This window comes from Lagopus muta, chromosome 6 (assembly GCF_023343835.1).
Source record: "Lagopus muta isolate bLagMut1 chromosome 6, bLagMut1 primary, whole genome shotgun sequence".
Lineage (NCBI taxonomy): Eukaryota > Metazoa > Chordata > Aves > Galliformes > Phasianidae > Lagopus > Lagopus muta.
The window spans coordinates 35786268-35813995 of record NC_064438.1 but is presented as its reverse complement, the minus strand read 5'-3'; the positions used below and the strand labels follow the sequence as shown (position 1 = coordinate 35813995).

At 39.1% G+C, this 27728-nt stretch overlaps 1 protein-coding gene across 5 annotated transcripts in view; it reads left to right on the top strand.

The window, feature by feature from the left end:
• Positions 1-20717, top strand: part of BAZ1A (bromodomain adjacent to zinc finger domain 1A) — a 55505-nt gene extending 34788 nt beyond the window's left edge. For 3 of the 5 annotated variants that reach the window (XM_048947842.1, XM_048947839.1, XM_048947843.1), the window contains 11 exons: positions 286-410; positions 877-1482; positions 2958-3124; positions 3303-3457; positions 5908-6056; positions 13175-13422; positions 13520-13743; positions 14900-15378; positions 16854-16999; positions 19112-19199; positions 19693-20717. In XM_048947842.1, coding sequence (XP_048803799.1) covers positions 286-410; positions 877-1482; positions 2958-3124; positions 3303-3457; positions 5908-6056; positions 13175-13422; positions 13520-13743; positions 14900-15378; positions 16854-16999; positions 19112-19199; positions 19693-19883 — 2578 coding nt within the window. In that variant the 3' untranslated portion in view covers positions 19884-20717. Of the gene's footprint in view, positions 1-285; positions 411-876; positions 1483-2957; positions 3125-3302; positions 3458-5907; positions 6057-10643; positions 10725-13174; positions 13423-13519; positions 13744-14899; positions 15379-16853; positions 17000-19111; positions 19200-19692 lie in introns of all 5 variants that reach the window. The other 2 variants (XM_048947840.1, XM_048947838.1) reach the window with 1 other exon arrangement.
• Positions 20718-27728: the final 7011 nt, after the last annotated feature.

The window sequence follows — 27728 nt, the reverse complement described above, 5'->3', positions numbered from 1 at the left end:
AAAAGTGCTGTGTGAGGTAACATACAGACATAGATATCTTCAGTCAGAGTCTGATTACCGTAATGCTCTTTAAATGGAAGAGTGAATACCAAAGAGCTGGTTTTAGTATTCAGACATGAAGCTTTGTAGTTTCAACTCAGTGAGTTACTTTGAGTGTTCTTTTAATATTAAAATACTATTTATGTTGAAGATACAGTGTTGTACTGTGTGTCATTCTCTTTCCATTCAGTTTTTAATATATGGTTGGTCAGCTAGTCACATTTTTTCATTATTTTATCATACCAGGGAGGAGGAACGAGAGGACCTTGATACCAGTACAGAGAGCAAGGAAACTGAACGTAAAGAGCCAGAAATAGACACAGTGACTGAGGATGAAGAAGAGCTGGGACCAAACAAAAAAGGAAGGAGAGGTAATGCTCTGACCTGCGTTTATGTGGATGCGTGCACATTACATACACAGGCATGCATGCAACTGGGAAGTTCTTGGTTATAATGAACTTAAGAAAATATGAATTTATGTAAACTTACAAAGAAAAAAAAAAAGATCATAAACATAGTGCATTTAGCTGGCCTCTTAAGATCTGTCATCTGTGTGATCTTTCATTTCTTCTCATCTTCCATGCTTGCTGTTTGGATAACAAAAAAAAAAAAAAAACCACCAAACAAACAAGTTGTTGTTGCCTGACAAACAATTACAGTTAATATACCTCAGTGACCTTGTAAGAATCTAATCTAACAGGCTATTATGTGGTTTTCATTCTTTTTGTTAGAAGTCTGCAAAAACAACAGATATTTCAAAAGAAAACAGTACACTGATTTATTTTAGCTAAAGAAAGAATTTATGGGTATGGTTATCACTCTTCCTTTTCCTTTTAGGAAGGAGAGGGCAAAATGGATTTAAAGAATTTACAAGACAAGAAGATACTTCTGAAAAGAGTGAACCTCTTACTGCTGAAGATGAGGAAGCTTTAAAACAGGAGCAACAAAAGAAAGAGAAAGAACTATTAGAGAAGATACAGAATGCAACTGCCTGCACAAATATTACTCCCTTAGGTCGTGACCGTTTGTACCGACGCTACTGGATTTTCCCCTCAGTTCCTGGATTGTTTATAGAAGAGGACTATTCTGGTCTCACAGAAGACATGCTGTTGCCTCGAACCTCTTCCTTTCAGAATAGTGTACAGTCTTGCACAAATGAACCTCAGGTATTCAGTAAAACTGGAGAGTCTTTGAAATCTTCTGAATCTACCTCCAATGTTGACCAAGATTCACACACCAGTGTTGTTGTAGAGGTGCCAAGGCCAGTATATAAACCAAACCGCTGGTGCTTTTACAGTTCTCGGGAACAACTGGACCAACTTCTAGAGGCTCTCAATTCCCGAGGACATAGGGAGAGTGCCTTAAAAGAAACTCTTTTACAAGAGAAAAATAGAATTTATGAACAACTAAGCAGTTTTCCTGTGGAAAAATTCCATATTCCAGGTAAAGGAAGAGTTCCTGGTCTTAACTTACTTCCACAGTTGGAATTGCTATATAATATTTTAGAACCTTCTAAGTTTTATTTAATTTTAAATAATTCCTGAGAACCAGAAATTGTTTTTCAACACTGTTTTGCTCTATGGAAAACATGTTTGTATTGTTTTTTTGTTTTTTGCTTATGGAGAATTGATGTGTGCTAAAAAGCAGTGGTTTCTTTTTTTCTGTCTGCTTAGTGACTTAAACACTGGGAGAAGATTTATTTGGAGTTAGATTAATATCTATTATAGGTAAATCATAGCATTGATCAACTGATATCCCCATTTCAGTGTAGTGAAAGGAAAGATGAAATATGACACTGGAGATGAAAACTTCACAAAAGGAGGCAATTATTTCTGGTTGATTTTTTTGAGTAGGTGGGACATGCAGTTCCACATTTTGATAATGCATAAAAAAAACTTTTGCTGACCTGAGTATTGTGAACAAGGAAAAAATAGCATGTTTGAGAGTCATACCAAAACCTTTGGGAATAATGAAAGAGTGGTTTTAGCTGCATTGGTTGTTAGGTGGGTTTAACATCAATGCTGTGATGGGATGGTGGTTTTTTTTTCTGGAGGTTTTCTTTTTTTGTGGGGGGTTCTTTTGTTTGTTTGTTTTGTCATTTCTCCTTTGGCAAATGCTCACTACAAGAAGAGGAAGCAGAACAGTAATGGGTTTCAGAGTGTAGATGTGTGCACTTAAGTGTTGTAGAAATTCACCTTGTGACTTTCTCAACAGCAGCTTTAAGGCACTTTTTATCGAATGCCCCTAAGTTTTCCATATTCCTCCTCATCACTGCATTGAGTGAATTTAAGGTAAATCCTCTGAAAAGATGTTTGCCACTTACACAAATTTATGAAGTTTGATTTAGAATCTGTGCGTGCTTTCAGTCAGTATAGTCCATTCCCCTGGCATCTTACCTGTTTGATTTTACAGGTTAGTTTGTTAAAAGGAACTGTAATTTGTTCTCTCAGTTTCTGTGACTTGACAGTTGCACAGGTATGTTTTAAATGTGGTGATAAAGATCAATGCACAAAGAGGAAATGAATTATGCTTATCCAGCGGAGTAAGGATAGTACAAATACAGGAAATACTGGGAAGTATGACTTGTTTTTTCTCTTGTATTCTTAGCAGAGTTGTTAATGATTGAGTGCTTTCAAAAGCAGTAGATAATTTTAAAAGTCATTCTTCTGTCTTTGGCAATAATTTTTCATCCTATGTGTTGAGATGCACAGATGCTGGTCTTTTAGATCTTCTCTTACCAGGATGCTGTTTGACCGGAGTAGTGTGGAGATGTTGGCTTTGACAAGTGTTGCTGTAGGAGGGGAGTTTTGAACCTGTGCGTTGAGTTTGTTCTGCCTTGTGCTGCCTCTGCTCCCTCCACTGCCGGCTTCTTGAAGGAACCAACTCCCCTAACGGAAAGCTATTTGGTATTATTGCAGACAAACCTCAAAGTGACATTAGACCTCCTCCTCCAGTACGGGGAAGGATGCAGAATGCCCATGATGCATCCCAAATATCTGCAGAAAAGCAACTTGAAATGAGACTCAGAGACTTTCTTTTGGACATTGAAGACAGGATCTACCAAGGAACATTGGGAGCTATTAAGGTATTTTTGAACTATAGAGCACCTAGGAGCACAGTGGTGCCATCAAGTCTGTAACTCAAATGAGAACTCCTGTGTGCTGTGGTTTTTACTGACACTGTAATTAAACTAAGTGTAGACAGTAATTGGCACTAAAAGTTTGTTGTTCTTTGGAAACATATGATTTGTATGTTTGCTTCAGGTTACAGACAGGCAGTCTTGGAGAGCAGCCTTAGAACACGGGCGGTATGAATTTCTAAATGATGAAAATAAAGAAAATGGTATAATTAAAACTGTGAATGAAGAATCTGAAGAAATGGAAACTGATGACCAAGATAAGTTTATTGTTAAAGACCGGTAAGAACTAGAATTTAAACAGCTCTTCTATTTGATCTTTCTACCAGTACTCCAATTTTTCACATTCAGACTTTTTACTCTCCGTTTCTATAACTTGGTATTTTTCAACAGATACATTTTAAGATTTGAGTTGTAAAGTGTGTTATTTCTGCATTGCTTTGTTGTGTAAACTATGCTGTCCTATTGCTAACAGGTGTCTTAGTTTTATTTTGACATCTCTTACCAACAGCTGATGAATTCATTTCAATATCACTTAAAATACAGAGAAAAATGATTCTGCCAATATGTTTTGTTTTCCAGAATAAAAACTCTGCTTTAGAGTATTTAAAATGGACAATGGTAGTAATGATTGTCAGCTGAACTGTACAATGTACCTCTTCATGAGTTATACAGCCATGATTAAACTGGCCATGGTCTGAATTGGCCTTTAGCACTGCAGCAAAACAGTGATATCATCGTGTAATGTTAATAATGCTAATCCTATTGTAGAACAAACTTCAACCTCAAATCATAGTCTTGCAACTACAAAATGTTTTGTTTTTTTTCTAAACAATCTTCTGGGAAAGATTAGAGACTTTCACTGAATTGATGTTTGTTGTAAACCAATGGAGGCTAGGACTTTTCTGTGAATATTCGTAAATATTTTAGTCTCAGAAATTGCTTTCTTTGCAGAAATTGAGATTAATTTCTTTAATCTCAAGATTAAAGAAACCTTTAAGATGTTTTTTCATATTTATTAAGTAAATATTGAAATATTGCAAGGAAATAAGATTCATTGGATGCAGGCTAACGTAGTGTTTGCTTGTGCATTTTGCAATGAAATGTTCTTTTTATGAGAACAGTATTTGTGGATAGAATTTTGAATCCGGAATTGAATATTGGAATTTAAGTTTTAAGATTCTTTAAGATTTTTCCTGTTCTAATCCAGCGAATTGAAATAGTATTTTAAAACAAGACTCTGCTTTTGAATGAGTTCTCCAGTTGTGTAGAGAATAGGTAGGGTCATCAGCATTGTGTCAATGGCACGTTTTACAGATGCTTGCTTTCTAAGAATTGCAATGGGGAAATATTCCTCTGTTTTAATGCAGCAAGAAGCTGGAATTTGCCTGTCCCCAGTTACCCTGGGCACTTACTTCATTTGCTGATTCTCTGTTCAACTGCAGAAGCTTGTTGCTTTGTTTTTGGCACTTGATACTGATTCCATCAAAATTTCTGAATTGCTGGTAGTCTAATGTTAAAGTCTTGCATATTCATGCATACTATAGGATTCTGGAATCGTGCGACAGATTCCTTTTGATGCTGAGCTTTTAATCCACCCAGAGCAAGTGACATCTCATTAAGACTGTGGAGTATGACTAGTGAAATGCAAATAAGTATGCAGCTTTTTTCTGCTTGCTTTCAGGCTCTCTAAATGTATGTGACTGCAAAATATAGTTAACAGCTTTTAAGTGTGAAGTAAGGAAAGGGATAACAAAAGCATTGCACATCCGTCAGAATAAAGCACAATCTAGACACTCTTTATTGGTTGTTTTTTCTGTTATTGTTTGGTTGTGTTTTTTTTTTTTTTTTTAATAACCTCAAATAGAAGCTGAGTTTTATTTTCATTAGTGTAAGTTGGCCTCCTACGCTATACTTAATGCTTGTGGCTGGGAAAGATTAACTATGCTTTGAAATGATTGCTTAGTCTTTGTTCAAAAAAGAAGGCTGTTTATTGGAAACATGACTTTATTCTTATTGAGAAATGTTATTTATTATTAAAAGCGTTATAAATAAAACCCGCAGAACTCTACATCCACAGCACATCCCTTTCAAGGCATTGTGTTCTGTTGCATTCAGCAGAGTTGCTGAAGCCAGGATCTTAGCTGCTCTGTGTTCTGAGGCTGAAACTTCTACAAATCCTGAGGGAAAGGCATATGCTTTGTGAAATATGGCTATGTGAAATACAGGCTTAGTTTCTGATTTCATCTCTGTCGCTGAAACTAAGTTCATTTGTTCATACTTAACTTATAAAAAGATACTTTGCATAATGAAAATATTACGAATATGTGTAAGTAACTTGCTATGGGTGTTGAGCATTTTGATTTTTATTTCTAATTTCTTTTTCTTAAATTTAAAAAAATAAGAGACTACCCTGTAGAAGTTCATCATAAAATAGCTGATGAAATCCTCTGGAAATCTTAATGATTTGTTACAAAATTTAGCATCCACACTTCTTGAAATTTAGTTATTTTTGTTACATAAGGATGATTTATCTTAATTAGCTAAACTAATTAGCAAACCAGAGGACTGGTATGACTAATCACATCTGAGCAGTATCTATTCATGTCCTTATTCTATGCATACAAATTAGGTTAAAAAATGTAATCTCTTGTGGATGCAGACTTAAGCAACTATCTGTGGTGTTGAGTTGAAAGTATGTTAAAAATGTGTTTAATACATTATTATTTTAGGCTCATTGGATTGAAAACTGAAGCTCCAAGTGCTGCATCAACAAGTACAAGTACTCCTCAGCCAGTTAATAATGTGGTCCACTGCTTAGCATCTGCACTGCTTCAGATAGAACAAGGAATTGAGCGCAGATTTCTCAAAGCACCTCTTGGTAAGCTTTCAGGATTGAAACTATGTCTCCAGTTTGGTGTAAGGTGTTCTTTCATCTTTGTTTTTTCCCAATGCTTCCCTCTGAAACATGCAGTCTTGTGAAAGATGCAAATAGCTGACTTATTGCTGTATGGGAGATGAGCCATACCCTTAGGCAGCAGTGAGTGAGCTTCCTTTGGGGATATAATCCAGCCTTGCTGTTGAGAGCAGCATGTCATGCAACTTTACCATGAGTTCATTTTATGTGTTTAGGTTGTAAAAGCCTATCTTCCTTTATATACTGCTTCAGTGAAAACAGCGTGGCCCCAGTTTTATGTAGAGCACCTGGTTTAGCAATAACAGAATATTTATGAAACTTAGTTCAAACCACAAACTCTCAGATTCTCAAATCCTGTATTTATGCTCAGAAACGAAACGTTGGAGAAAAATCGAAATGCAACTATAGCGTGACTTGAATTCATCTGATGTGCTCTAGTGGTGAAAGACAGATTATGAAGTTTGTATGGTGGCTGTGTTTTTCAGTATTTGGAATCCTTATCTGGGTCCTTTTTCAGTTCAGGACTGGTGGTTTGCTTGGAGATGTGCATCCTTCCTGAGGCAGCCATCCCAGCAAGCCTCCTGTTGTTGTACTGAGGAGTGCTTTGTGCCCCAGCTGAGCTAGTTTAGTCCTTACATCTTTAGGGCTTTTGCAGGGTTACCAGTGTAACACAGATGCTGTGATTGCACACAAAGTCCTTAGATTCTGACAGACTTTGCTGCAACAGTTCAAGATGTTCATACACCAGAATCTGTATTTTCACTAGACATTGGTGCCCTGTGGCACAGTTGATCTAAACTGACCCCAGACTGCTTGTGTGTCTCTGCTGCTCATGCACGGAGCCTCAAGTCTTAATATCAGTTGCTGCTGAAAGTGAGTTTGAGCTGGAATTATCGCCAGAAAATCTGACGGCGTTTCCTTCCACAAACTTTTGTTTTCAGTGTGACTATGTCCAGAAGAAGAAAATGCTGCGCATGATAGAGATCAAAATGTAGAGCGTTAAACTACTTCTACTTCATTAAGTGCTTGGTCAACTCAGTGTGTCCTGGCTTTTCAAGCCCAACCTGATGTAACTTGTTTTGAGTGAGCTGGATGCAGTTAGTTACAGCACATCCAGAGTTTGTCGCTTACTCTGCGTGTGTGGGTTGTAAATATGTCGTGCGTTGTAGGGTTCCATTTCCAAACTGCCTCTGAGTATTTTGGCAATAGCATTTTGCTGATAGCCGCAAATATGCTGCAGTCCATACTGAAGGGAAAAAATGACTGCTGGTTATAGATTGAGCATCTTGAGTTGAATGGAAAGGACTAATAGGCAAAAGTATCCCTGCTAAAGACTTCCATTACTTCAGTCCTCATTGTGTTTTTTTCAGGTGTTCCAGCTCTGCTGTAGTCTAATGATGATAGTTGTTTTTGTCCATCCTTTTGATGATGATGATGCAGCTGTTGTTTCTAGCTCGGGAATCTTCTTTTCCTTTGGAGACCTTATACAGTATGGTAGAAAAGGTATACAGGGAAAGCAGTCTTACACCATCTACATGTCTTAAATCTCATATTTGTTTATACTAACATACTGCCTGAGGGTTTCTTCTGCTTTGAGGTAACTGTAATGTATGGGATAACGTGTGTAGTTCAGGGAGCAGGAAGGGATCCCAGGCTTTGTTCTGGCTTTGTAGTTTTGCATTAAGCTACAGTGTCAGGTTCCCTTTTCATTGTTTCACCTTTGTGCGAAGCATCTCATATTTTTTTGATTGTGTAATGATGTTCTCCTAATAGGAGATAAATGTGAATGGAAGCAAGTTTTTAGTTCTTTCCTTAGAGGATTCTTTGAACAGCTCTGTAGTAAAGGAGACCTGAAACACGTACTATTTCGTAATGGAGTTTATGACTTTTAGGCAGTTCTATGAAAGATGTTGTGAAATGAGATATTTTGGACATGACTAGAAGGTGGACCTGGTAAGGATCAAGGAAAACTGTGTGCTAGAGAGGTGACTGGCAAATGTAGGCATTTCTGAGCGTCAGGCATCAATTCTGGATGCTGCCTTTTCTGAATATAACCTTTCAGTATTTCAGATATGTTTAGGAAAATGAAAAAGCAGACCAAAACTTGCAAATTCTTATATTCAGCTTAAACTCCTTACTTGGAAACAATGTCTTTTTGTGTTACCAGAGCAAGTTCTGTTTCTTAGTATAGAAAGTACTAGGAACTAAGTACTAGTACTTGGCTAGGAAGTAGCCAGGAGTATTCTGAGGACAGCAATTAATTTTCAGTTTACAAATAGGTGGTTTTTGTAGGCTTTTTTGTTACCTGCTCTTATGCAGATCAGTGTCTATATGCTTTTTTTCTAATGGGACATTTTGTAATAGTTGTTCTAACTTTAGAAGTTGGAACTCAGCAAAGTACTCCGCAGAGCCATCTTTCTAGGCAAACTTAATTATCACTGAAGTAAAAAACATGGCAAGGCAAGCAAGTGCCATGAATTCTGCTTTGGTAGCAGGGCAGGAGAGCACTTTTGGTAAAAGGATTACCATTGCATTTCTGCAAACCTTGTTCTGTCTTCATTATTTTAGCTATTGCTTTTGCTGTGTCATTTATTTTCCTCTCTGTCCCCTCACCCCTTTACATGATTTGCTCTGCTTACATTAGGAATTGAAGCCACACTTAAATTTTTAGTTTTCATTCTATTTACAGCTCGTACTGAAGACAGGCAGTGAAATTCACTGTCACCGGCAAGTTTATCCTGGTGGCCTCCAGGGTGCAGAGCAGACAAAGGGACCCAGCAGAGTAATAAAAGGACCAGCTGCTCCTCTTTGGTCTGTCTTTGTTCTAAGTCTTTATCAGGCATCCGAGAGCCTTGCTGGTGATTCTGATAAGTTTAGAATTGAGGTGCATGCCAAATATTCAAGTTGAAGAGCGAGAAAAGACTGACAGAGAAGATAGCAATGCAAAAGGAGATCTAGAAACTCCAGAAACAGCCCTCTGCCTTGCAGAAATGCTAGATAGCTGTTAATCTTCTGTGCTTTGGTGATAAAACTTAGCAGTTCGTTACTTGAATTGTAATGTATCATTTTTAAATTATGAATGGTGATTTAGAAATCCTTTCGTTACACACTGAAAATTTTGGTTTTCTTTGTTCAGTACAGTCCTAGGTAGCATTTAGGGATAATGGGGGGGAAAAAAAAATGGGGGGAAGGAGGAGAGTGCAGGTTTCATTATACGCTTCTCCTGCAGAATTATGCACTAAAAATGTAATAAAAGCAATTTCTTTTTTATTTTCCCTGAAATGTAAGCTGTTTAATGGAAACTCTGAAGCATCACTTCTCAAAAAAAATGTTTGAGGGAAGAAATATTAGTTATTTTGTTTTGAATTTTGCTGTTTTTTCTTAGTATGAGTTACCTTTCCTTACATTTCAAAATACTTTTTATGGAGAAGTCTCATTCCTGTGACAGAGATGTGAAAATTGAAATTAAAAACGAAGTGATTTGGTCACTCTGGCATCCAGTGAGGCGATCCAGAGAAAAGCCTCTGCTTTCTGCACTAGTGCAGGAATACAGGCTTGAAACATCTTTCATGTACAGTACAGATTTCCATACATTTCTAATTCATGGAAGCACCTTGGTGATCGATACTGGCAACAGTTTATGTCCTTTTTAACTTGTGCTTTTTGCTTCCTTTTGTTCATCCGTGTTGCATTCTTTTCTAGAGTTTGATTATTTTAATTTCCTCTACTTTCAAAGTTGTTTCCTTTTCTGCTTATAACTGTCCTCACCATAACAGTATCAGATATCTTCTAGCAAAGGACTGGAAGAGGATTTGTATATATGGACGTTTACTCTTGTGCTTTCATTACTTCCCTGCAGAGTTTCATGTGTAGAGTCAGAGAAGGTGGAAGCTTTTTTTTTTTTTTTTTTTTTTTTTCCCCCTGATGAAAATGGTCTTATTTGCTCTTCAAAGAAGACATTTAAAGAAGATATCTTGCATTTGGATCAGATTGGGCTTACTATGGCCCTTCTTGGAAGAGTAACTTCATTATTTAGCTCTAAAGAATGTGCCTTCATGCAAATACCTTGTCTGTCCAAATGAAATGACCAAGTTAAGCTAACTTTCTTGGTCTTTGCCAACCGTGGCCACGAAAAGCTATATTTTTAAGATGTTAGAAGGCATAAACCAGACAAGTTGTCTGCTGAGAAAGAAACTTTTGGGCAGTAAGATGTTTTATAGCCATTCTTACCAGAGGTGGACACAAAGGTAAGGTGGGATAGACTTAAAGAGCTTTAAGACTGTATTTGCTAGTAGTGGGAGTCAAAGTGAATCCTGAGTTACACAATTACTCCTTGCACATTATTCTTTTACCCTTTCCTGCCTGTCGTCTTTTATATGCATGTGGTAACCACTGTTCTATTTACATTTTTAGACTATGCAAGTATGGATAATATGAATTAATATTAAAAAACAAAACAAAACCAACAACAAAAGACCACACTTAAAAAAAAAAAAAAAAAAAAAAAAAGAAAAAGAAGTATTTGAAATAACTGTATGACTTTAATGTTAGGTAAAGCAGAAGATAATAAAAGGAGCCACAGGGAGTATAAAAAGAGGAAGAAAGTGGAAGACGAGACTAGTCAGAGAGATGGTAAATTTTAAATGTTTACTTGTAATGCTAAGAATTAGCAGATATTGAATATTTTTCAGTTTTCCCATCCTTTTGTGTAGTCAGTTCCTTATACTGAAGGACTTGCCATGTAAATACTGACGTATAAATGTTATTGAAAGTAATTCAAATACAGATCAAAGGTTTAAAAAACAAAATTCTGCACCCAGAGATAAGGAACTGTATTTTCTTTTTATTATATTCACATAATCCTTCCACCCCCCTCCCCATTTTTAATGCCTCTTCTTATTTTTCCTTTTTTTTTTCCTTCCCTTTTGGAAACCTTGCAGCATTGTGCCACTGCATATCCTTTCTAAAAATACTGAGATGGAAAACCCTTCCCTGAACTTAATTAGCTATTGATAGATGAATGCATAGATCTGTCAAACAACTTCATTTGCATTGTAGCAAGGCTTGGACGGCTTAGTTTGCTGAGAGGTGTCCCACTGAGCAATGTAGAGCTGCTCTGACACAAAAGAAGAGGCCATTTTTCCCTCTGAGTTAGCCATATAAATGAGAAAGATGATAAATGGAAGAAAAAAGCGTTACTTGTGTTTTACGAGTTGGGAACTGAAGCAGTGGGTGCCATTTGGCATGTTCCTTTCAGCACCGGGGTGTGTTTAAACAGGCAGTGGTCAGTAATTGATCTCTGCAATACAACAGAGCAGTAAGTTTTGCAGTGCATGTATTTGTTGTGTTGTGTGATGAACTCTATTGATGAACCAATCCAGGTTAAAAATAGCTGCCAGTGAAAATGTAATGATGTTCAAGCTGCCAGTGGAAGCAAAAGAAGTGCTTGCCAAAATGTACATACACTCAAGAAGAATTGTGTTTGCCAGAATCGTGCTGTGGCAGAATTGAGAACTGAGTTGGGTTTCAAATTCTAGTGTGGTGTCCTGACAAGCAGTTTGAATGTTCCTACTGAATTTTAAATAATACATTGAGAGCTTTATTACAAGTGGAGCTTGCCTACTATGTATAGGAAGAATGAATTTGAGAAAGGAAGACTTGAGGATGTAGTAGAAATACTAAGAAATTCAGATTTGCATTTGTAGTTCAAAAGTGACTAAATGTTATTTATGAAACTGTGCTGCCTGTTTATCCTTTGCCTTTGCTCATTGTTTCTCTTGTGCTGCTTGCTGCTAATGCAAATATATGCAAGATTAGGCAAATCCTGGCAGACAGTAGACGAGAAGGCAGAAAGGCCTTGCCAGCGAAGTAATTAGTCTCATTTTTTGTTCTTTCATTTTATCTGTTACTAGATGTTTTTCTTTTCCTGTTTCTGAGGAGAAACCATTTGGCAGACAGCTAGATTGCAAGCCATTCCTGTGCCCACTGTGATTAGTAGAGCAGGCAAGGTAGCATTTTTTTTTTACTTAAGTACATTGTTAATGAGCTGGAGATCACAGTAATAACTGCAATGTCAATTTTAGAAGGGACATCTTTAGAAATTTCTATAATTAAAAGTACTGCTTTTTTCTTCTTGATTTAGAATATGAGAAATAGCTTTCAATACTCAAATTTCTTTTCTGCATAGCAGCAGCATTGTGGGGTGTAATTCATACTTTTTTTTTTTTTTACCTCCTCAAACAGTCTGTTTGCTTCTGCAATTCCCAGCTGCTCATTCCTGTTCTGTACCGCTCCTTTCACTGTTCTGTGGGACCACTTCAGTGGCCTGAATCGAAAACCAAGCGTCTTCAAGAAAAGTAACTTGATTTCTCACCCCTGCCCCTCATTTATTTCTAACCTAAATAGGACCCCAGATCTGTCTTGTTTTTCCTCTAGGTGTGTATCACAACTTCCTTTGTGTAATATTGCTAATAAAATACCGAGAAATCAGTTATTTTTCCTTCAGAACAGTTACTGCATCTGACCATACTGACATGCAGATGCCTGTGAAGGCAGAGTGCAGAATAGGAATAAAGGCACTGAAGCACTGGGAGAGGGCTGAAAACTATCTTCTAGACTGTGCCACAAGGGAAGGTGTGAGAGCCTTTGGAGTTGGTTAGTTGGTATTTTGTGAGGTTTTGTTTGTTGTTGTCCAGTAAAGTCTCTGTTCAATGCTGAGCAGTTACTTTAAATGAAAACGTTTTGGGAATTTGATGTGTCTTCCCATTTACTTTTAAGTGGGATCAGATTGTTAGGTTTCCAGGTTGACATCTAAGTAAAGATTTTTGTCTTATGTCCTATGTAAGTGGCAGTTCACGGTTAAATTGGTGTTGAAAGGTGAAATCCTTGAGTTTCGGTAGCTGGGAAACTAAGGAAGAAATACTTACGTACTGAAAAGATAAGACAGAGGTGGTTTTGTTACCTCAATTTACTACTCTGTATCTGTTTGAAATACTAAGCCTTGCTTCACAGTCTACAACAACCCAAATGTTTGAAAAAGAAGCTTGATCCTGTACTTGTTTTATTTTCTTCTCTAATGAAAGATGCCAGCGATGGTGGACGATCCTATAAAACAGTTTTGGATCGCTGGAGAGAGTCACTTCTTTCTTCTACCAGCTTGTCTCAAGTCTTCCTTCACCTGTCTACGTTGGATAGAAGTGTCATCTGGTCAAAGTCCATCCTCAACGCTCGCTGTAAAGTATGTCGAAAGAAAGGTGACGCAGAAAGCATGGTGCTGTGTGATGGCTGTGATCGAGGCTATCATACCTACTGTATCAGGCCCAAGCTGAAGGTATTGGAGGAAACATAAGTGCTTCCTTTTCACATACAATTGGCATAGTTCTTACAGCTAATGATGTCTAGATAATGCTTTTTTCTTCTGTTTCTAGATCATTCCTGAAGGAGACTGGTTTTGTCCAGAGTGCCGACCAAAGCAGCGCTCTAGACGCCTTTCCTCCAGACAGAGACCATCTGTGGAAAGTGATGAAGAGATGGCTGAGCAAATAGAAGGGGAGGAAGAGGCAAGCTACGATGAAATGAGACAAAGTGAGGAAGAGGATTATGAAGAAGAACATGAAGAGGAAGATGAATCTCAGGAGGAAGAAGAGATGAGGTAAACAGGCATCCATTAGAGTGATTTCCTACTGGAATATTCTCTTGACTGTTAGGTGAAGTAATTTTTTTCAAATAAGCAATCTTGAAAATCTAATGCTGAGTGAGGAAGGAAGCTATTTCCTGTCAATTTGGCCCTTACTGATGGAGTTTAAAAAAATATATATATTAAAAAAAAAAAAAGCTAGCTAGCTCCAATGGGCTTAGAGACGTAGAGTTGCTTTTCTGGATTAAAATTCCACCTTTGTGTGGGTGAGGGATGGCTATCACAGTTGGGGTTGTGCATGGCTGCTGTTTGAATGTACAGTGGGGAGAGTTTCAAACTGAAGATTTTCTGGAGAAAATCTGGAGTGCTTCAGTACAATTTGAATTTTAGGGGACTTCATGCATACAGTAGGTATGAGAACATCATGGAAGACAAAGTATCCAAGATAATGTCACATTGAGAGGACTGAGGATTTCTGCAGTAGCTGATTTTAATTTTTTTTTTTTGTTTTATTAAAAAGCACCCAGGTAGTTCAGTGTGGTAATTCTTGTGATAGATGTGATGTACAGTAGGGATGTAAAAAGCTGAAGGAGAGTTTTGATACGAGAGTACTCTTTGTCTCTTCAGTACAGTCATTTGAATTGACTGAAACAAAACCTCAATACGGTCCAACTTGCATCTTCTTGAGAATTAAATTTGCCTCTGAGATCTTTCTGTTCTCCTTTAAAGGCTGGAAAGGCGTGAATATCAGTTACAGACTCTGACTACAGCTTAACTTGTATTTGCAGCTTTTTAGAACTGCAATTTATTTCCTAGCTAATAACGTTCAAAACTCCTAGTAGTTGCAGTTACTGTTAGAAATGAATAGCCAGTTTAAGAAAATGGTAGGTAGTGTCCATGTGATACATTCACTTCGCACCAGCTGCAAGGGTGATCAAAATTCTGATCATTTCTTTAATGCATTGCACATAATATTTAATTAAATGAATTCAAAGTAGTGTTTAAAAGACTGGTAGTGGGGTGACTGCATTAGTGAAAGCCTGTTCACTACTAGCCTTGGGTTGTTGGGAATTTTTTAAATGCTGAATTAGAAAACTGAGAAAAAAGAGGAGAATGGAGTCTTGGGATAAATAAATATATTATTTTTTGTTTGTTTGTTTTTCTTTTTTAGCCCTTCAAAGCATGGAAGACCACAGGTCAAATTTCCATTAAAAATGAGAGCAGCCAAACTCAACAATCCTTTTTCAAGTCGGAACATCCAGCGTCAGGGAAGATATGCTTCCAGGAGTCAGCAAAATACACCTAAGCAAGCAGGATCTTCTAGAGTGACCAGAAGGGGGTTAAGGAAAATAAAATCAGCCCCTCCATCGGTGACAAAACCTACTTTAAGACTTAGCAGCCGGACCACTCGTCAGAGCCAAAGTTCATTACAAGCAGATGTATTCGTGGAGTTAATCAGTCCTCGAAGACGACGAAGAGGAAGAAAGAATGCTGATAATGCACTGGAAAATAGTCCTGATTCTCTTGGATTTAGAATCGTTGATTCTACAGACTCTAATGAACGGGTTAGAAAATACCCAGTTGCTCCTCCAAAGCTTTCTCTTCCTGTTAGTGAGCCCAAGAGAAGAGGCAGAAAACGACAATCCACAGGTTAGAGAAATGTCTTTCTTTAGAATGTCCAGAATGAAAACAAAGTTCACTTGATTGCTGAAATTGTGTGATAGAGTGAAGAAAACTAGAGGTAGTGAGAAATGATGGTTGAAGGCATTTTTGCCACAGCAAAACATTCCCTTCTTTTACAATGACAGAGGGGAACACTAAAAAAATGTCTGGTAATATAAAAAACAAATATGCCATTTGCCAAGAAGATACTCATGTTTGAAACTTCATATTTGCACATAATATGAGCATGGTACACAGAAAATCTGAAAGATGCATGCATTGCTGAAACCATGTGAATATCTTCTTAGAGTTTGTATGCTTTTATTAAATGTGGGTAAGGTAGAGACATTAGGAATTTACAAATATAACAACAAACTGCTACAAGGTAACAAATGTCATCTTTCTGATAGGGGACCAACAGTGTCCTTGCTTCTTAAGCTAATACCAGGTATTTGATTGCAGGGAAGTGCTTGAAAAGCTGCAGTACCTTTTACAAACCAAAATGACGTAGTGTGAGACTGAAGAGTGTAAAGCAGCTTGCACTCCAGTGTGGCTGCCTTGTATTCTACACCATTTCTGACCTTCACCATTGGGAGTTTCTGGGCTTATTCTGTGTAACTATCCTCATGACTACTCTTGAAAACAAATAAAACCTGACTGAATAGAGTTTTTGTTAAAGTAAGTTATGAACAGGTGGCTTACACTGTTTTTCCTCTAAGAAGGCTTTTCTGTGTTTAACAAATAGTTTTAAAATTGAAATCAGTGGAAAAAGTCCTTTCAAAATTAATGCAATGAATTGAAAAGGAACCAGGAAAAGCATCCTGGTGCTTAGTATTTTATTCAGGAAAAAGAGACATTAGTGGTTAATAGCAAGACTGTAAACTAGTTAATTCCTGAAGCCAAACTGTAAAAGTTTTGCCCTGGAACTGTTATGTTGGTGGTTTCAGTACCCAACGTGTCCCAAAGCAGGAGCTGTTAGGTTTTCAGACAAGAAACTGCTGTTGAACACTTCAGAACCAATGTTTTTTTTTCTAAGTACGATAGTAACGCAGAAGGAAAATCAACATATACTGTTGTTCTAGACAGAAGTCTAAGGATTAAATTTAAATTTCTTTCTTTAAAGTTCTTTTCAGGATTTTGTAACTTAAATGTGGATTATATTTTTTTTTCTCTCCTGGTGTAACATTGCTGTTCTTGGGATCTGCCCCTGCTTACAGTGGGTAGGGTGTAAGATGAGGCAGCCAAGCAAGAGGAAAAATCTGTATGTCTTACCTCCATTTCTTGTGATGCAGGGACTGAGAACTCTGTTTTGCAGTGCATCTTTTTATCTGCCAAATCCTCTTTTTTTTTTTTTTTTTTTTTTTTTACAACAAGATAATGTGGTTTCACTTTCTTTTGATTGTTACTTGTCACACTTTCATTTTCATCTGGCGAGGTGTGTTTGGTTTTTTTCTTTCCTGTAGAATCATCTCCTCAGACCTCATTGAACAGGAGAAGTTCAGGACGTCAAGGAGGAGTCCATGAACTCTCTGCATTTGAACAACTTGTTGTGGAACTGGTACGACATGATGACAGCTGGCCTTTTATGAAACTGGTTTCCAAAATCCAGGTAACTGACAGAACCATAGAAGTAATGATAACATTTGACAATCTTATTTGCTGTCAGTAAAACTTGGACTTCATAGCTTTGCCCAAGCAGAAAGTACAGTGGGGTTCAGGAAAACTCTCTTGCTTCAGCTCAGCTGGTGCAAGAAATTTTTGGAATGACGTGATATTGTGCAAAATTTTAAGTATGCTTGATATCAAGAGTTTAAAAAGTGAAATGTTTGACTTGAGAAAACAAACAGAGCAGTGCATTGCTATGGGTAAGCTTTATGGTTATTAATTTAATTTATGCTCAGTTTGTGCAAAGATATTTTCAGAACAGGCCTGCAATAAAATAACAAGGTAGGAACAACTTCATTCTGACATTAATTATAATGCAGTAAAAAGGTAATTTCTTAGCTGAGTTCTTAATTTAACTTCCTTCTCGTTTAGACTTGACAGTAAAGTAGATACAAGCCTCTAAAGCTGCATTTACGTAAGGTATCTCAATGAAAGTTCCCAAAGCACATCTGTTTTTCTGCAGATTGCACTGGCTTGTCAATTTCTTGACACTGCTGGATCTATTCAACCTTAACAAAGTGCCAGTCCTCTTCAGCCTCTCTGGAGCAACTCTGTGCTGACAGCAGCTATAGTCATTTTGCAGGAGCTAGTGCTCAGTGTTTATTAAAATTAGCAGTAGTAACTGGTAAATGAAGAATTGAAACTTGAGTTGCAGATGTTGGGGAGCTGGAAGGCTTAATGTATCTGGACAAAAAGAATGATCTACAAATGTGAATTAAAGATGCAGGAGCAGAGGAGAGGATTTTGAATGAATTCCAGACAAGTGTCTGGCTGCTAGAGTAGTGGAATTGCATTGGGAAGTGCAAGAGTGGTGAATGTAAGGAAACTTCTTAAGGAGGGATGAAGAATTCCATTTAATTCTGATATTGAAAAGAAAATGCTGAAGTTTGGTGCTTTCTAATTTGCCGGAATAAATCACTAAAAGATAATTCTGACAGTTCAGGAAGAAAAATTAATGAGTGTCCTACATATTCTTCATCATGCTGGAATTATTGGGTTTAATTTCTCACTGTGCTTAGGACACTGTGGAAAGTATATCAACTGGTGAGCGTCTGGCAATTCAGAAAGAGAAAATTACGTTTCTTTTTGTTTTAACATAAACAGCATTCCAAGAGGGAAAGGAATGAAAAACTTGTTCATCTAATTCTGTTTCTGTACAGATTCTTCTGTTTGTGTTCATTTGTAGGTTGTACTCAATATGGTAAAGTTTTGGGCAGTAATAAAGAACTTGGCTTTAAAATATTTTCAGTGATGCACGGGGGGATGTTTGTTTTTATAACAAAGTCAAATCCAGAACATGTTGTGCTCTTAAGATGATACTGTTGATGATCCTCCCCCTTCCCCCCCGTGCTCTGTGGGTAAAACAAAAACAAGGGCTCTCTAACCTCACTGCTTGTTTGGCATTCAGAATCTGTGATCCAAATGATCACTATCCTTAAGGCTTAAGCAGCTCGTGTTGTCCTTTACCACTTATCATGCAGTTGCTGTGCTAAGTGACTCTATATCTCTTGTACTTGCACACTGCATCCTGCTTGATACTGAAAGGTTCACTACCGTTTTTTCAGCATAACTTAGTGAAATTTCGAGGAGTACTGCAAAAAGGTAAACAGTAGTAGAACAAAAATGGCCCTTATTCATGGTTAATGGACTTTTAATATTGTAATATGTTACAGGAAAATGAAAGTTTTAAAATCCGGGAAATTATTTTTGCTCTCAACCAATTGGAGTAGCATTAATACCACGCTCTTTATCTGGTCATGCAATTTTGGATCTTACAGTTGTTTGCAAAGTATTGAGGGATAGATTTATGTGTTGAATTACTGGCTAATGTTTGTTGTGATTGCAATTTTAATGGCAGAAAAAATGGAAAAGCAATATCTGCACATTGATATTAAGATCAGGAAAGAGAGGTGGTTCTTTGGACTCCTCTGTTTGTTCAAAATCAAAAAGCTTTATGCCAATGCATGATTTACTTTTTTCTTTTTCTTTCAAATTAAGAAGAATTTAAACTTCCGTTTATTTTGTAGGAATAAAATTCTTCACTTTTTTTTTAAAGGTACCAGACTATTATGATATCATCAAAAAACCTATTGCCTTAAATATAATTCGTGAAAAGGTGAATAAATGTGAATACAAGCTAGCATGTAAGTATCACGCATTGAAAGAGGTAATGAACCCTGTTCTCTCTGCAAAATGAATTCTCATCCTAAAATAAAGCTGTGTCGGATTTGAAGCTGAAATTGCTTGGGTTTTTTTGAAAGAACTTTTACTGATCTGTATTTAACAAATGTTACATCTTTAACTACCAAAGTGTGATGTGCAGACGGATAAGAAATGAGCTGCTGAGATACTGCTGGTAATTTCGGAAGCTTTTGATGTCAGTGTGTGACATCAATGAAATATTTGGAAAAGCTTCATTTGTTATTGCCAGATTTGTAATTTTTCTGTGGATTATCATGGAGTTTTAAGAATGTTTACATGGCACTTTGCTAACACATGGTACATACTTGATGCATGTGTAAAGACATCTGTGTTGGGAACTCTTTACTCGTTGAGTGGTGTCATGCTCCTCAATGATGCTGCTATCTGATGATGTGAGATGCACTAAGTTCATTTATTTACTTTTTTATTTACTAGCGGAGTTTATTGAAGACATTGAACTGATGTTTTCAAACTGCTTTGAATACAACCCTCGTAACACAAGTGAAGCAAAAGCTGGAACTAGACTTCAGGCTTTTTTCCACATCCAGGCTCAAAAGCTGGGACTTCCTATCACATCTGGTAATGTGGACCATGCCGCTCCTGTGGTCAAGAAGTCACGAATCTAACCTCTGCCTTTCAAAGGATTTTTGAGGGAATCTGCTATGTTCATGAAATGAAATGTTAAATCATGCAGTCATCATACCTGTATAAAGCAATAACAACTGTTTAACCACCTTGAAGTGTGGCCTGCACTATATTCTCAATGTAATATTAAGCACTCAGGAGAACGTAGGAAAGATTACCTTTGCTACAGTTTTATTCAGTGTCTAATAATTTTGATAGCTGTACTGGATACAGTACTGGTTTACAGAGGTTTTGTACATTTTTAATACATTCATGTGTCCAAATATCTTCTAGAAATACTTTGGTTTTTTTTCCTGCACCAAATGACCTTTTTTCATCCTCTAGATGTTGTAAGAACTGTGGTATTGAGGGCTTTATCAGCTCAGATAAAATCTTCTGCTGTAGCGCAGTTGAAGAAACTGTGTGTATGTTTAAAACTTGTTTTGAGCATATCTTCTCGACACTACACATGAATGAGTACAATGAGCATATCTTATAAGTACTGTACCAGTGCTGGCTGGAGGTATTCAGTCCGAGTTTATTAAGTAGATATTTATTTAGCATTCAAAGTAATTTGTGAATTTGTTTTGTATTTATAAAATTTGTACTGGGGATTAAAAACAAAACAACAACAACAACAAAAGAGTTCCATAACTTTTTAAATTTTTGCCTGTGTTTTTTGTTTATCCCCTCTAACTTCTTGATGATCAATCAATAAATCCCTTTCCCTCTCCCAGGCAGTTCTTCTAGCAATGAGTAAATTTACAGGACTGTATTATAAGTTTCTATGTACAACTTTCAAAGTGTACAAATAAAATGACACATTTTTCAAAGTATTTTGAGTTTCTGACAGTTATTTTGGGGGGAAACTGCTCTGCCACTGCTAATTACTTGGACAGGTTGCTGGAAAGAAAGCAAAAGAACTTGGTTTTGGCACAAGTATCCAACTGAGCATTTTCAGCAGATGCAGCCACTGTGATACATGGTCTCTGTCTATTGAAATGTTTATTGGTGTGTAAGTAACACAAGAAGAGTGTATATAAGCTGTATGGTTCTTTAATTAGAACCTTTATTCTAATTGTGTAAAACCTCTTAAAGCATCCTTACCATCCTTGGTAATAATGTTTTTAACAGAATTTTGACTTCGAGTCCATGCATCCATAGCTAGAGAAAAATGTATGGAACAGAGATTGGGGGGTGGGAGTGAAGAGGTTGGGGAAAGAACAAAATATGAGGTTTGCTGATGCTGCAGCTTTTCTGCCCGTGTTTGCACTAACTTGTTTCGTAGCAGTGAGACCTGTATGTGTAGACAACTACTTGCTGTGCACTTCTGGGTTTTCTCTGCCTGTAGTGGTTACTTTGCCTTAGAGATGGCAACAACAGGCTTTTTCTCGAGTCTTCAGTATGGAGGGTGATAGGGGACTGACCAATTTGAAGGGGTTTTTTGTTTGGTTGAAGTATGAGAATAGTGCATTTTAAAATGCTTGTTAATACTTTAGAGTTCATACATGAGCTGCTTCTTTTTCCTAGCTGGCATATCTCTTGCTGCTGGATCAAAGAAGTATTTCTTATTCCATGAAGGTTTTGGCCCTTTCTGTCCCAAAGAGCTGAACACAATAAGGAACTGAACAGCAGCAGACTTGTCTGCAGGCTGGGTGATTGTACTTGGGTGTCTCTGCATTTCTCTAGTCCCAAGAGGATGCAGTGGTATTGCGCAACCTGCTGGTCAAACAGTTGGGTGAGTTCTTGTCCACATGAATAGTGCCCCTTGACTTGAATGTGAATACTCTGGGGGGCACAGGGAGCTGGACATGCTGTGACAGATGCGATTTAAATTGTCACTGTCCCCCACCTACTCTCAGCTGTTCATTCCTATCGGTCTTTCTGCAGGGCTGTTTCCATCAATAGCTTCCCCTCAGAACCACAAGTCAAATTTTGAGTTTGTGCAAAGTGAACGGGAGCATAACTTCAGTTTATGTCAGAGTTGCTTGTATACTTGAGTCAAAGTTAGCAATTTTCCCCTGAGTTTGCAAACCTAAGGCCTTTGCTACACTTATGGTGAAACAGGGAAAAATTCCCACTTCTCTGAGCTGCTGTGCATAAAACATTTGAATGTGCTGTGTATGCAATGCAGACCTGACTGTCCGTGGTGCAATGGTGCTCACAGAGCTTACTCCTCTTCTGGTGGCTGCTGTGTGCTCAGCCACACAGGAAAAGCAGGTATGGTTCATCCCTCTTAATTCTCTCTCAGTGGACTGCCTTCAGATGGTGCTTTTGTTATTGCTTTTTCATGCTCCGCTTACACTTTTTCTGATTTGTCAGGAAGTTTTTATGACTGTTTATTTCCCCCTGCTTCCTTGGAGAAAGGGGAATTGTTTCACGTCTCCTTCACTGAGGGGCTGAGATTTCATGCTCCTTGTACTCTTCTTTCCCCCAGAACAAACTCATGTCTTGCTCTGAGCATGTTTTCTCAGACTGCCATCCAATGCCTTTACCCTGTTAGTAAAGGATATACAATACCTGCAAGAAGCTCCAAGTTGTATTTTGACAAAGGTGCTGGAAAGAACAGGTTCAATGGCTTCGTTTCAGGTTCACAGGTTCTAACTAATGGGGCCTTACCTAACTCTTCAAGTTCAGGGGCTTCCTTGAGCTCTGAGATAGCTGCTTTCAGAAGCAGAATGCTGACTAAATCCATAGTGAAAGCTTTTCCCTTCTCAGTAGCACTAGTATATTGTAGCCCAGCAGGTATCAAAAAACTTAACAGCAACTCTTCTTGCTGTGCAGATTCTGTCCCTCTTCCCTTCTCCTGCCCCTTTCTTTCAATACAGAGCTGGGAATTAGTGAGTAACCACACTTGGCACTTTCTTCTGATGCTTTTTGTACATCTTTCATAACCATGGGACCAGTTCCTTTGGAGGAATTGGGTTTCAGCTCCAAATAATGTCTCCTCCAGGAAATCTCTGTGTTTCCTTAGTAACTCTCTCTGTTTCTGGTCACTGCAGATGGTCAGGGATTCAGGAGACAATCACTGGTGTCCAGTTACTGCTGCTGTTGGAAGCTGCCCTTTCCACACAAGCAGGTCTAGGTCAGAAGGAAAAGACCTGTTTTTAGAGCTCTGCCTTCGGATGCTAGCTGCTCATACTTTGCTGTGCGTGAGCAGCACAACAAAGCAAAGCTGTTGTGCCTTGGCCTCTGTCAGCAAGTCGTCTCCTCAGCTGCTGTGCCCTCTGACAGATTCATCTGGTGGCAGCTGAGCTCCTGGAAACCTTCAGCAGTGCTGGAAGGCTGTGATGGAGGTAAGGTAGCTCTATCTGCTGCCAGGGGCTTGGGCTGGGGCCTCCACAGCACATGTCCACTGATGTGCTCAATTGTATGTCCAATACAAGGCCTGAGTAAAAAGTCCTCTTGGAGATTCTCCAGTTACCAATAAAGTTTCCCATTCTTATTCTTTTGGTAAGTGCTCAGATAAATCTGATTGCTTGGGGTGAGGCACCTGTGAGTAGATGATCAGAGCCGTGTTCTGGCAGATGGATGCTTTTCCAAACCCATGCTTTGTAATACTTGGAGTACACTGAAGTATTAAATGCCACCATGAAATGTAACTGAAGTGTTTTCAGTGGCAGAAGGCCACAGACACATTATGCTTTCCAAAAAGTACACAGATGCTGACTTTGGGCTTGTCCCTCTGCCTTAATATATCCCTCTCTAGGCTTTTGTAGTGCTTCTTTTCTGGAAAATTGCTGGGGTTTTTTTTCCTTTTTTTTTTTTTTTTTTTTTTTAATTTGTACCTCTGCAATTATTTTTCTGTGGAAGGAAAGAAAGTGGTTTTCTGATACTTATGAGGCAAGCGAGTAGCAGGGCTGCCTGGAGCAAGGCCACGTGTGCTACCGGCTGTGAGTACAGTACCCTGCCCTCCTACTGTTTGCAGAATGCATCCAGCTGTTTAATTGGGCCAAGTTTGCTCTGAGGACATTACATTACAGCATGTTCTCTGAAGCACTGGTACTGTCTTCATCCTCAAACCTCAGTGGCACAGTGCCAGCACACATTAATTGCCCGGCAGCCACAGTGTGCAGTGCTGGGATCTCAGCGCTGGGTACTGCCTGAAGCACATGGAGGAATGGAAAATGGGGTGCTGGAGGTATAACTTCCCTTGTGACTTGTAACAAAGTTGCAGAGGGTATTCACACTTTGATAGCTTGATTTTAATACAGTCAAGCTTGAGTGTTGTTTGCAATTCTTAGTTTACGAGTTTATTTAGACTTTATAAACTGTCTCCTAGATTGACTCCCACAAGAGCACGTATAATAATAACCTACGTGTTTTTCTATTTTTCTTCTGCAGGCACCTTACAGAACAAATTAGCCTGGAGAGGAAAGGACTTTAAAGAGAGCAGTCGTACTGTGGCTTGGCTCCTGGGAAACGCCAGAAATGCGATGCAGGATGCTGAGGTGTTTGGGTTCTGAATTTGTATGTGGCTTTGCTTGTGGGATCAGGACATGATAGTTCCTTTTCATGAGCATTCCTGCCTAGATCCTGCCATCAGTCACATGCTGGGCTCTGCAGTCCTGGCACTGCTCGAGTCCTGCTGTCATAGGAGGACACTTTCACAGTGACCGACAGGTTCAGGGATCCGGCTGCAGTTATAAATATTCCTGTGCCCCAGCTATCCTAAAGCCCATTCTCATCCACCAGCAAGTGATCTCAGCTCATGTATTTAGCATGTTATGCTTAGTTAATATTTTATTTTTAGATTGCTCTCTGAGAAACAAAAGCATATTGGTTTTCAAATGCAAGATTGACCGGTCTTAATGCTTTGTGAGGGGTCTTGCAATGTTGGGGACAGACACAAGTAGGTTACCTCACGCATCTCTTGGTTACTTAGCTTGTGCTTCTCTTGCTTCTGTAGTGTGTCCATCTTTGTTTTTAAGAGATTCCTAAGAACCAGACCCTTGATTCAGCTTTCATCAAACAATATAATTTCCTTACATCTGGATGCAATGCTGCAAACTGAGTTCTAGGTCTGTCTGGAGCAATTTTAACGATGTCAAAACAGAAGAAAAATATCACTCGCTTTTTGTTGGACTTTTTACAACTTCCAATCTCAACGGGCCATGAAACTTAATCTCCCCTGTCCTGGCACTTTTGCGATGGCTTCTTCAACTCCTGGGCTGGATTTATTCCTTTCCTGGTGAATGTTTTTTGTGTTGCAATGATGTCTCCTTAAGGTGAGCCTACAAATCATGGATGTGATGATAACTTCAAGGGCTTTATCCCCAACTACAGCAGGAGGAGAAGTACACAGAAGTGAGATGTCATCTTCAGCTCAGCAGAACCGGGCCCAGGCTGCAAGACTTGGGATTAGTGTTTGCAGTATGTATGGGCTGTGTGCATCCTGCTCTGTGCATATCCAACCACTGGAAGAGAGTCCTCTGTCCCACCAGCAGCCCGTGTTGTCTCTGGGGCCCTCCTTTGGACCCTTTTGTAAACAGGAGCATAGCAAATTTGCATTGTGTTCCTTACGTGCTAACCAGCCCAAATGTTTTGAAGGTTTGCATGCCTCTGTCCAGGAGGAAAAAGGATTCTTAAATTGTTGCTGCCTCTTCCCAGAGGTGCACCAGCTTATGCTGTGCAATCTGCTGGGATGTCTGCCCACATCCCAGCTGCTGGCAGTTGTTCTCTAAGAATCAGCCTGAAGCCAGCCAAGAAACCCCCACTTCCAGTTGTAGCAACTCCTCTGCTGAGAGGAGCTGCTCTGTCTGTCCTGAACAAGAACCCTAAGCAAGTCCTTTGAGCTCCTTTGTCTAAGTACTACGACATTTGTATACTAAGTTTTGTATGCTAAACAAGTGAAGAAGCAATTGCTGAGCCACGGTACTGAAAAGTAAGAAAACAGAACACTGTTATGAAAAAGAAATCTGCTCCCATGCTGTGGCAAATCCATAGGAAATCCAGTGTAAGAGCAGGATTTGATTTCCTAAACTTGGAGAGAAAATTAGTTCAAGACTGGCAGCATAAGGGCTGGACCTGTGTAAGACACAGCAGAAGAAGTGCAAATTGCAGAATGTCAGTGAGTGATGTGCTTGGTGGCAGACCTTACAGCAGCAGGAGACACATGAGCCAGGCGCATGGCGGTATTCTGCTGAACAGCTCCTGTTGTGAGGAACAACTTTCTTGTTGTGGAAAAGCAGGGGGATTTTAGCCATAAAACCGAAGAGTTTAGTGAAGGGTGAAATTGCTACTGGAGAAGTACCTCTTGGGACCGATGAGTTGATTAACATCCCTGCTAACCTCAGGCATCCCAACTTTACAGCTCCTCTGGAAGCTCCTGACAGAAAGCAGCAGAATTATTAATGGCATCTCCTCTGTGTTACTCATGTGTGTGTCCTTGAATAGTGACAGGAAGGAGCCTGGGGCCGCTGGATTCTTCTGCAACTGAGAATGGCTGCTGTGGGCTGGGGAAATGCGCAGAAAGAGCAGATCCCGGCATAACTTCCACAGAATCACAGAATGGCCAGAGTTGGAAGGACCTCAAGGATCATGAATCTCCAACCCCCTGTCACAGGCAGGGCCACCAACCTCCCCATTTAATACCAGACCAAGCTGCTCAAGGCCCCATCCAATCTGACCTTAAACACCTCTAGGGACAAGGCATCCACAACCTCTCTGGGCAGCGTGTTCCAGCACCTCACCACTCTCTCTGTAAAGAACTTTCCCCTGACATCCAACCGAAACCTTCCCTCCCTCTACTTCAAACCATTTCACCTTGTTCTGCTGTTATCTACCCTTTCAAAGAGCTGATTCCCCTCCTGTTTGTAGGCTCCCTTTAGGTACTGAAAGGCAGCAATGAGGTCACCTCACAGCCTTCTCTTCTCCAGGCTGAACAAGCCCAGCTCCCTGTCTTCGTAGGGGAGGTGCTCCAGTCCCCTGATCATCTTCATGGCTCTCCTCTGGACCCTCCCCAACAGCCCTGTCTTGTTCTGGAGGCTCCAGATCTGGACTTCCCTTGCTTTACACTTCTCTGTGCAGCACACTTCTACTGCTGGCACAACGGGAGAGAGCAATGCTCTTCAGACCCAAAGCAGGGTTCTTCAGCCAAAAATGAGCTGGCAGTGCCAGAAAACAATTTGGCTTTTCCTCCTTCAGTTTTCACAGCTGGCATTCTTTCAGCTTGAGAAATTTAAACATTTTAGGTGACCGTGCCATTAGCTCATTTTGTAGGAAAAAGTTATGTATATGAAACAAGAACAAGAAAGGGAATGGATTATCCAAAAGAGGTTTTCCAGCTGACCAGTCATCCAGCAAATTGCGCTGTTGCTTTTTGGCTGCTTGAAGAACGTTTGGACTTCCATTTGATTAGGAAAAACGAAATAAAATCTATATTTTGCTTTGCATTACTGTCTATACTTTCAAAGCAGTCTGGCAGCTTTTCCCCTGCGTAACCACACAGCATATGGGTCAGATCTATACACTTTGTTTTCCAAAGGTCACTCTGGCTCCTTTCTTGCCATATCACTGCAATAAGCATTATTCTGTGAAGCACAGCACTGACTGTGTCTTCCAGAAAATGATGCTGCTTTTCACATTTCCAATCTTTAGAGGGCATTTAGCACACACATCCATGTCTACTACATAGCCAGGGTTCTGCTTCACTCTGTGTACAGATATGTATGCGCCTATTCAATGCAGCACTGTTAGAGCAGCAAACTTCCCAGACCTGGTATTATCAGAAGTTGCTATGAGAAGGAAAGTCTGACCTCACTGTTTGCTTGAAATTGAAGTTTCAATAAGTAACGGTTGCAACGAGCTGCATTTCCTTGCTATAGAGGCAGGATATTCTGCAGCTC